The sequence below is a fragment of the Cariama cristata genome, unplaced genomic scaffold (assembly GCF_000690535.1).
Source record: "Cariama cristata isolate BGI_N322 unplaced genomic scaffold, ASM69053v1 scaffold18723, whole genome shotgun sequence".
Lineage (NCBI taxonomy): Eukaryota > Metazoa > Chordata > Aves > Cariamiformes > Cariamidae > Cariama > Cariama cristata.
The window spans coordinates 1-10860 of NW_009609153.1; the positions used below are offsets into that span (position 1 = coordinate 1).

A 10860-nucleotide genomic window follows, 5' to 3' on the forward strand; every position below is an offset into this window, starting at 1 on the left:
TATAAACCCCAATACTTCAGTTAAAGGGGGGGTGGGTGGGCTGCGTGAAAATAAATCACAGTAGACAATGGAATCTGAGATGTCATTCAGAATTCAGCCTAGCAAGGCAAGGCACAGACAAGTATTTGGCTACGATGGGGGCTAGAGCTGAAGAAATGTAAAAATGTAAAAGTAATGAAGGCAGTTTTAAACTCTGCAAATTTTGGCATATGCTGTAGGGTTGTCTAACACCTCCCCAGGGTATATGCTTTTTGATAAGATATACCATATACATCATGGAACTTGCCAGGAGGGGAGAATTTTAGAAACTTCTGTAGAAATAGCTCGGAAATTGTGCTTTTAGCACTCTGATTTCTTTATAGTTTATCAGATTAGCGAGGTAGGATCTTGGACTTTGTGTGCATATATATATATGTCTATGCCAGATCAAATAAGGATTTCATTATTTTGCTCAAGAATGAGAAGAACTTACTTATGTATAATGGTAACAAGTATTTTAATGTACTTAAATGCTCATGAAAATGATCTCACAGAAATATGATTTATAATGGATTATCTCCTTGAATCCCCTTATCTAGCATTGCCAGAGGAGGTGTATCTTATACAGCTGAGATGCTTTGGCATCATATTGATTGTCCTTGTAAGACGAAATATTTTTCCATAACACTTAGTTTTGCTGACGTACAATTTTACTGAGAGAGACTGAATAGTTTTTATCACAGAATGTCAGTTACTAGTACTGCTTTATTTGTTCCTACAGTTACGTACATCTAGACATCTACAGTGGGTTGAACAGTAACTTAAACCGGCAGCACCACAGACTAGAATCTCGCTACAGCAGCAGCTCTGGAGGATCATACGAAGAGGAAAAGAGTAATATTTTTATTTAAAAATATTTCTATGGATAGAAACCAAAATTTTCACAAGTTAATACTTTTGCTGAAGGTTGTGGAACATGAGGAAATAGGCATTATCTGTGTTTTTTGCACAAATGTATTTAAAATTTTTTTTTTTTTTTTTGCATTCCTCAGTCTTAGTACTGCTGTTTAAGTCTAGCATACAGTTGATTACAATAGAATTTCTTTCCTTCCCTTTCCTCTGGAATGAGTTGTGAACATCTTCCCAAATGAAGCGGTTTTATTCTATTTTCGTTGCCAGTACCAACACCAAAGATAGGTAGATGGTTAGGCAGACGAAACAGGAGAGAGATTAGCAGGAGGAAGATGAGATGAATGAGGAAAAAGATGATTAAAAAGAAGTTAAAAGAATAGAAAATTAGAAGTAATTGTGCTTCTAAATGATAGCAGTCCTTGGCCTGTTTGGAAAAAAAAAAAAAGGGTACAAAACTTTCTGAGAAGTAACTTTCAAGCTCGTTTTGAAAATGTGTTTTGAGTTGTTTTTTGTGATCTATGGTCTGTTTTTTCTGAGATGCAGAGGTAAGGAAAGAGGTAGAAATATCTCCTGAAACTCCATATACTTGTGGAGACTTTTCTTTAATGGAGGTTGATTAACTGTGGCTACTTTTGTACCAGTATCTAAGATATAAAATTATCATAGCAACGCTAGGGAAAACTAAACAGGTCATGTAATCAGGCAAAAATGAGAACAGTGGTCAGACAGTAAATGATGCGTTACATTAGTGGGTTCTGTGTGCTTTGTCAGAGTACTTGTTTAACTGAAACGCTTGTTTCAGCTAACAAGCTGTTAGTAATTAAAATGACTTTGTACTTTAACTCTGCATGGGATTACCAGATATATTTCAGTCTGATCCAGGTCATTATAGTGCTCCCACAGACTTAACTTCTTAGGTTTCACTCAATTTTTTAACTGACAGTTGATTATGCTACCAGTTAAATTGTTTGGGTGAGGTACAGCATGTGATACAGTACTACATTTTCCTTACCTTTCTTGTGCTACTGAACAACAGGGTGTAAATTTCTGCATTTTGAGCATGTGGGTTTGGAACCTAGTGTGTCCCATGCTGTATTGGATCAACAGAGTCCATAAGGATCTCCTTACACACTCCTTAATGACTGATTCTGTGCAGATCGTAAAGATTAGAGTAAATATGTGGTTCCTATTGCCCCTTTCAAGAAAGTGGAACATAATGTCCGCTACAGAGCTTGTTGTAAAGGCTGGGCATACTGATGCAGATCTGCTAATATTTGGGTCAGTAACGGGTTGGTGGACCTTCTGGGCAGCCAGTGATGAGTGATGTCCAATACCATAGTTGTGGTCATTTTCATCTTTGCTATTTGTGATAGCAACACTGAGTATCCTGAAGCAGATGATAATTCACATGTTCCATCAGTAAGAAGTTTGTCACTTCCAGTCAAGAAGGTGATAACGAACTGATACATGTGTGAACTTCTGAAACACTGAACTGTTGAGGCAGTCTCCTTACTGATTTCTAACCTTAACTGATCATTCTGAAGTCTAAGACATTTCATTTAAAAACAGAAAAATAGTTTGGATGTGTAAGACAGTATATACTCATACCAAATAGCTGATGTGTTTCTTCTACTTTTGAAGCTTGCTTAATCAAAACCTAAATGTCTTTCTGTGTTTTCCTGACAAATTAACTGCTTTTCTGAGCAGTGACTTTTGTCAAGCAGTGGGATTGGGCTATGCTGTTGTAAAAGTGGCAAGTTCTGAGTTACCCTGTATATCAGACTGGCATTATTTGACACATAGAACTGGTGGATTTTTGCTAGTGAGACCTATAAAGTGGTGCTCTTGAGAAATATTTCCTTCGTCTGTAGTGAAATGCTGCTCTTCAAAATGAATTCAGTACAATCTTGGGACCCAGCCTTAACTCCTTGTCGGACATGCGGTTTAAAATTCAAGGAAATTGTATTAGATCACTTCGCCTTTTTTTCCTTATGTGCATCTGTTGTTTTTATGAACCTATTCAACAAAATCTTAATGTTATGTGCATGGCTTCTGTAGAATCATGCTTATGCTAAAATAAATAACCACTTTTTTTTTTTTTTTTATTTAAACTGTGTCCAACTACTACTATTTATGGCTGGTTCCACCTTTTCCCCCGCTAGATCTCAGCTTTTCAAGAATTTAAAATATTTATTTAGAAAACTATATAATACAGAAATGTATTATATTGGGTTTTTTCTGGTTTAATTGTGTGTTGTGTTAGGTGATTCAATGCCTCTGTATTCAAACTGGCGGTTGAAGGTGATGGAGCACAACCAAGGAGAGCCTCTACCTTTTCCACCTTCTGGAGGTTGCTGGTCACCGTTGGTAGATTACTTGCCCGAAACTTCTCCTCCGGGCATGTCTCTTCACAGGTACCTGTGTTAACAAAGCTGATGGTAATGCCTTACCTTTTAATTTGCGTTACACAAATACAGTGATTTAAAGATAACAGTTTAAGAGACAGTAGATAGTATGTTTGTTTTCTGTGGTTTTAACTCACAGGTCTAGCAGTTTAAGATTTCTCAGCCTTTTAATTGGAGGACCAAAATTCTTCTACCTTCATTATGAGCATTCATCTTTTCCCTTGTAATACAGCTTTGCAGATGTTTATAGACTTAAGAAAGAATACTGGTTAGTAGCATATTAAGCTCTTTGCAGCTCTTCATAAAGTTCATGTACATTCCTCTAACAAGTTACTGTTTTGTTTTTAGATGCAATATAGCAGTGATCCTTTTGACTGACTTGATAGTTGACCACAGTGTAAAGGTGGAATGGGGAGGATACTTGCATCTTTTGCTTCATGCAATTTTTATAGGTAACTAAATTCTTACAGAAATATGCTAGTAACTTAGGAGTCGTAGCTATTTATGTAGCTGTTCTTTCACACATTTAAATTAATGTTTGCCATTGTATTGAAAGCGCACTAATTTGTTAATATTTACAATATTTTTAAAAATTCAACTAAGTATCTTTCAGCTTGATTAATATGAATATAATTAAGAGTTTTTTGGAGTAATTTGAAGGCACTTTCTCTTGGAGCCACTTTTATCTCATTCTTGTAGAAGGCATGGTAAAATTCAAATTTTTTCCTTCTCTTTCTCTGTGTAGTAATTTTCATACAGCACAGATTAAATTCTTACTGCTGTGTGAGAAACAAGAGGATCTATTAATGTTTGTTAAACTGTATGGTTTTGGGTTTATATTGAAACTCTGAAAAAAGATTGTTAAGCGAATTATGTATCTATTATTTGGTAAAGTACAACAAACTACTTTGAATACTGCTATTTTTAAAAATAATTTAATTCAGCATGCCCTTTTAATGTAATAAAGCTTTTCCATTTTCCTTTTGTGTTAGGTTTTGACCACTGTCACCCTGAAGTCTATGAGCATTGTAAACGACTGCTTTTGCATCTACTGATAGTGATGGGGTCTGGCAGTAATGTCCAGTCTGTTGCTTCTGTCCTACTCAGAAACAGAGAGTTCAATGAGTCCAGGGTACTTACTGTCAAGCAGACTACCCATTTAGATTATACTTTCACAGGTATGCTTTAGACTTATTAAGTGTTGCTTGTTAAAATGATGTGGAAAGTTCGCTTTTCTTCCAGGCATTACTACAATTTCTGTTATTTGTAATATTTTCCTGAGGCCTTGGCATTAAAATGTATTTCTTCAGATTTTAATTAAGTCAAAATGAATACAGTTCCCATTTGCTCTTTGTGCCCAGTCATCAGATTAGGGAGCACAGTTGAACAATTAAAGAGTAGTGGAAAGCACAGAGGGAGCTCTATATTTTGGATCTATAATATACCAGTTTTTATGATGCCCTTGAAAATAAAACCCAAGAAAATACATCTCCTACTTGTTTATCTTAACTTTGAATTTCTGGCTTTTGTCAGCTGTAATTGCATTGTTTACTAGGCTGTCAGAATACTCTTTTGAGATACTACCTTTTCATGTTCACCTGAACATTACGATATTGTAATTATACAGGAAACTATGTATTTTCTATGTATCTCTTTATGAAAGGAATATTTTGATGGTGTGAACCTATTGTAGTTTCTAAAGAAATGTGAAGCAGTTCATTTTTTGGAAACCTAGTATTTCATATCATTTCAGTAGGTGGCAGCATATTGCTATACAATCTGTTTGTTCTGTTTTGTTCACACCAGAAGTGGTTTTGTCACTAACCAAAAATATTAATCTTTTCTGAATTTGATATTCTTAGCAATGAGGAATTAAAAAGTGAGCATAGTGGAAGAATTCTTTTATGTAAACCTACTTGCAGAACTTCACAGGTGCACCTATATGGTGACCTATAGAAACCATTCGTTTCCTAATCTTTACAGTTTTGGGTAAAACTGTCTAAATGTGACACAGTATTTTTCTATTATTAAAACAAAAATGTGTGATAGAAACTAGAATAAGATCACCATTACACTTCTCCAGTTGGTGTTTGAGATAAGGTAATGACAGGTATGCATGCCTAGCACAAGGTCAGACCAGCTGATGTTAAATTTTATCTGACCCAGCTAATACCCGAGTCCAAACACTGTGACTCTGTAGAGTGAAAATTTGTGGTGAATGTCAGAGTCTCAAGCTTATGTACAATTGTTACAGTCAAAGGTTCGTAACCAATTTACTTTCTCCCGGCACCTCATAGATAGTGAGCCATAATGTGAGGAGTTACTGCAGTTGTATTTTATTGCCACGTGATTGTTTATGTGGAGAGAAAAATCTTACAGCAGCAAGTTTAAGCTAACTTCAGAGAAAGTTTGTGCAGCCAGAGGGGCTCTGCTTAGAGTCAATTCACTAACTAATACTTAGTGTTCACTGATTTAAAGTGCTGTCAGTTACAATGAGATGGAGTTTTTTAAAAAAAATTATCTGTATATTATTAGGAAGTAGCTTATATCTCATCTTCGTAAGTTGAGACAAATGATGCCTCAGAAGCTGATGGGCTGTCATATTACCAATATAAAATCAAACATGATATAGCAGTTTTAAAAAGGGATCTAACAGTTCCTCATTAAGAGTCCAGTCATTTGAAGACTTTGCATATATCAGGCTTGTTGATTTCATTGAAATTAGTGCATCCATTAAGTTATTTTCATTATGTTTGCTAAGTTATTGATTTTTTAGAGGGCTATTTTTTTGTTTTTATATGTCTAATATTAACTGTCAACTTAAGAGTACATAATCATCTTGGTTTTTTATAAAAGGAGTTCATGATTTTATACCTGATTACCAGCCCTCCCCAATGACAGACTCAGGGCTTAGTTCAAGTTCTACCTCTTCTAGCATCAGTTTAGGAAATACAAGTGCTGCCATTTCTCATCTGCACACCACAATCCTCAATGAGGTTGACGTTTCAGTAGAGCAGGATGAAAAAGTGAAAACTCTCATAGAATTTATTACCTCAAGGTAAGATTTCAATTTTCATTTTTGTCCAGACATGTATTTTGTGGAAATAAAGCAAAACCCTTACTATTTAGCATCATGTTGTCTAATTTTGTCTCTGTTTTACCCCCAGTAAAAGATAGTTTAATCCTGAAATATTTTTATGTGATACAGCCTGTGAACAACTCTTAACATTTGAACAATTTCAGAGAATTTTGGCTACCTTTTCGTGTCCTGAGTGTGTAAAAGTCTTCTGCCACGTTCTATGCAGGTCTGTTGTCTTTGCTTGCCACACAGTTTATAGAATTCCCTTTTCCATCTAAAGGATTAGGGCTGGAATACATAAAGATGATTAGGGAGCTGAAAGATTTGTGGAGTTTATGGATTACGTAGTAGTAGAGAGCTGGCTATTCAAAAACCAGGAATTTGTGGCAAAGAACATCTGTAAAACCATCAACAACTTGTGCAGTTTGTATGATACTTTATATAAAGCTTTGAAGATTGTGTAAATCTGAAATCCTGCCTGTTTCTCAAAGCTTTTGATTACTTATGCTTTAGATCAGCCTAACTTTAGAATAGTGTGGTATATTGATGCGAAGAAGATGGGAAGAAAGGAGGTTGTTTTAAGTCTATAATGGTGTTACTTATGCTGGTTCTTTGTTAGATAACTAAATATTATTTAACAGACAACATCTCTTCCTAAACTTATGCTATTATTTCGGCTGAATCTGATATATTGCTTTTAACCTTGTCTTAACTTCTTGTATATTGTTCTATAATACTGGGTAGTTGTCAAACTGCTTTCCAATTTGTGTCTGCAGTTCTAAGTAGTTTCTTTTATGTGGTAAGTAGTAGATTCTTTTGCAGTTAACCTTAAGGTTAAAATAATATTTAAATAATATTAATGTCAAAGACTATGTTTTATATTCTGTTACGTTTACTCTATTTTTATATTTTTAGGAAAAGAGGCCCACTTTGGAATCATGAAGATGTTTCGGCCAAGAACCCTAATATAAAGAGTGCTGAACAGTTAACTGTGTTTTTAAAGCATGTGGTATCTATATTTAAACAGTCTAGCTCAGGTATGTTAGAAAACAGTCGATGCATGATAGAATGTCCAAGTCTGCAAACTAAATGGATTTTTTTGGTAAATTTACATGTTATCTGTAATATCACTCTAGGTGATCGCTTACTGCTTGTAAATAATAGATTTTTCTTGTGTATTGCATACTTCAGTTCATGTTTCTTTTGTCACAGATTTAAATATAATCTTCTAGGCATGAGATTATTTGAGATTATATATTATATGAGATTATTAGGCATGAGCTTATATATTTATTGTGGACACTTTATTTTCAAATCATAAATGTTTTAGTCTTTACAAGTCTCTCCAGTATTAAGTATTATGGAATACAAGCTTATATGCCTGGAAAGATTGTTGAGAGTAATAGTACCTTGAGAAAAATGTAGAAGATGAGAGTATTTTAAAGTTAGGAATGACTTTGGCAATTTATTCATTAAATTCAAGCGGTTTTGTTTTTTATAAAGAATTGTGTTGCTTGAGTATTTATTTGCTTTTATAGGAGGATTTCAATTGGAACACCGTCTCAGTGAAGTTGCTTTGCAAACTGCGCTTTCATGCTCCTCTCGACATTATGCTGGGAGGTCCTTTCAGATTTTCAGGGCTCTGAAGCAGCCTCTTACTGCATCTACACTTTCTGATGTTCTCTCCCGACTAGTAGAAACTGTTGGAGATGCAGGAGAAGAAGCTCAGGTATTGGAAATTTTTCCACGACTTTATTAGAAATCTAAGTCTGCCTAAATGAGATAGTTGCATTATTATTTTAATGGCAGTAAAACTTAAAAGCATTTTTTTATTCTGTTGCTTTTTATTTTTACATAAAGATATTTCAAATATAAAAGCAGTTTTAATTGTGACACTTTCTGAATTTTCACCTAATTGAATGGTGAAAAGCTGAGCTGTGCGCGTTCTCTTGTACAGCAATAGGAACTTTCAGAGAGTTTGATACATCTGTTTCCTGAAAACACCTTCTCTTTTGTCGTTAGAGAATCTTGAGATCAGCCATATAAAAAATAATTTAGTTTTTCTTTTATTAAGAACTTAACCTGATAGTGTTAACAGCCATCCAACTTCATGTCATTGTACATCCAAAAAAGTGGATCTAATCTTTTAATATTGCAAAATGAGAGTCTAAATGACTCCATCCTTAAAAATAATGCAACCCATCATGAATTCTGTGAATATTTAGAAATAAACTGAAGTTTTTCACTGTCTTGAAAGTGTACTGCTGTCTCATCAGGAGTTCTAATGGAAGCATGAAATAGTAATTTAGTTACTGATACTGATTTTATATTTTTATATCACTACTCAGTAGATTTTCTGTGACCTTCCTCGTGCGTATTGCACAATTTATAATGACATGTGGCTTTCCCCAGGGTTTTGTCATAGAACTGCTTCTGACCTTAGAGTCTGCTATTGATACATTGGCTGAAACCATGAAGCATTATGATCTGCTTTCTGCCCTTTCTCAGTAAGTTCTTTTATTAGTCAAGCTACATTACACATTTTTATACATTTGAATTATTAAAGAACTGTATTAGAAATGTAGTGAAATAATTTCTTGTTGTCTTTGCAGAAAAGTTGTATCCTTATAGCAAAATTGCTTGCTGTTTTATATTTTTATCATTCTGCCTGAAGCAAAACTCGTAAGAATCTAGATTTTGTGAAAAGGATCTCTGCTACCTTTCCAGCTTACCCTCTTTATTCCAATTTTAAAAAAAAAAGAAAAAAAAAGTGTTCCTTATGGCTCAGTTCTGAAATGTTGTCTAGTTCTTCTGAAACTTGTCAAAAATAAAGTATGAGTACACTTAGAACTTCTTTTTTTTTTAATCAGGCCCTGCTGACCTTGATTAATAATGTAATTTTGGGGGAGTCTTCCCCCCCGCCCCCTCCCCCATATGTATAATGAAGGTAATGGCACCAATTTTAAAAGGTAATTTAAGATAACTTAAGGTTCACGGATGAAAAGTCCTGTACTGCAATAAATACTTTTATTCCAGTGTTAATACAGAAGAAATTTCTTCAGTTACATCAAATGCTAGTCTGTCTTAGGTCTCAGATTTGTTTTCATTTATGTGTCTCATTACAGTCTGAGTGGCTAGCTCAATGACTTTTTATCAAACTGAAAAAAATCCCTAAATGCACAAACATCTTTGACTTCATGGCAAAATTTTTGAAAATGTTGAGATTTCTAGGAATATATTTAATTTTTCAGTATCAGAACTGGAAGGTGTTCATTTTTCTAGGTCACGTACTTCAGGCGAATATAAGCTAATAAGGAAATAATTTAATTTGTTAATTAATTTCTCTGCCTTTACCACATCTATGAGTAAGTTGGAATGCTAGATTTTCATTTACATATAATCTTTTACATGCTATAGGCTATTGTTTATAATCTTACTTAATTGTTCTGTAATTATTTTGGTATTCTGGGATTGTAAAAATAGATTTGGTAGCAGAGATAATGGGCTGCTACAATTTGGTCCTTATGCTGTAAGGATATTTTAGTAATATATAGAGAAATTCTGTATTTTTATATGCTATAATACTCTTCCAGTGGTGAAGCAGAGTAGTCCCTCTGTGTATATATATGTGATTAGTGTAATGTCTTTTTCCTTTCTTCCCTTTTTCTAAAATGTATGTTATTAAAGTATTTTGCATGGAATAATATGTAGTATTGATTTTTATTTTAGAACCTCATACCATGATTCTGTAATGGGAAACAAGTATGCAGCTAATAGGAAAAGCACTGGACAGATAAATCTAAGCACAAGTCCCATTAATAGTGGCAGTTGTTTGGGATACTACAGCAATACAAGGAGTAATTCTTTGAGACTGAATTTAATCAGTGAGCGGAGAGGTGACCGTCGACGGAGCAACACACTGGATATAATGGATGGAAGGATAAATCACGGTGGAAGTTTGGCCAGGACTAGAAGCCTTTCCTCTCTGAGAGAGGGAGGGATGTATGATGTGCAGCCCACTACTGACCCTGTCAACTTGATGGCCACCATATTTTGGATTGCAACTTCGTTGCTAGAGTCAGATTATGAGTATGAATACCTTTTGGCTCTCAAGCTACTCAACAAGCTTCTTATTCACTTGCCTCTGGATAAATCAGAGAGTCGGGAAAAGATAGAAAAGGTGCAGAATAAACTGAAATGGAATAATTTTCCAGGCCTTCAGCAGCTTTTCCTAAAAGGCTTTACTTCAGCATCTACACAAGAAATGACAGTTCATCTCCTTAGTAAACTCATCACAATTTCCAGGCATGCTTTGGTGGATCCTTCTCAGTTAGCAGGTATCTTTACTAAATATGTGTTATGAAAATATATTTTTTCATCAAATTAAGTGTAATCAAAATCAGTAGTAATTACGCATTTGCCGTAAAAAAAAACTTCAGTTAAATGCTTTTTGCAGTTGTCGATATTACAGTGCTAGACAGCAGG

The 10860-nt window shown here is 34.5% G+C and overlaps 1 protein-coding gene across 1 annotated transcript in view; it reads left to right on the plus strand.

Annotated features, from left to right (window-relative positions):
• The first annotated feature begins 134 nt into the window (after positions 1 to 134).
• Positions 135 to 10860, plus strand: part of LOC104159513 (protein furry homolog-like) — a 46313-nt gene continuing 35587 nt past the window's right edge. The window contains exons 1-10 of the mRNA XM_009697443.1: positions 135 to 157; positions 761 to 873; positions 3155 to 3305; positions 3645 to 3748; positions 4289 to 4474; positions 6153 to 6354; positions 7291 to 7412; positions 7914 to 8104; positions 8788 to 8882; positions 10105 to 10712. Coding sequence (XP_009695745.1) covers positions 135 to 157; positions 761 to 873; positions 3155 to 3305; positions 3645 to 3748; positions 4289 to 4474; positions 6153 to 6354; positions 7291 to 7412; positions 7914 to 8104; positions 8788 to 8882; positions 10105 to 10712 — 1795 coding nt within the window. The remainder of the gene's footprint in view (positions 158 to 760; positions 874 to 3154; positions 3306 to 3644; positions 3749 to 4288; positions 4475 to 6152; positions 6355 to 7290; positions 7413 to 7913; positions 8105 to 8787; positions 8883 to 10104; positions 10713 to 10860) is intronic.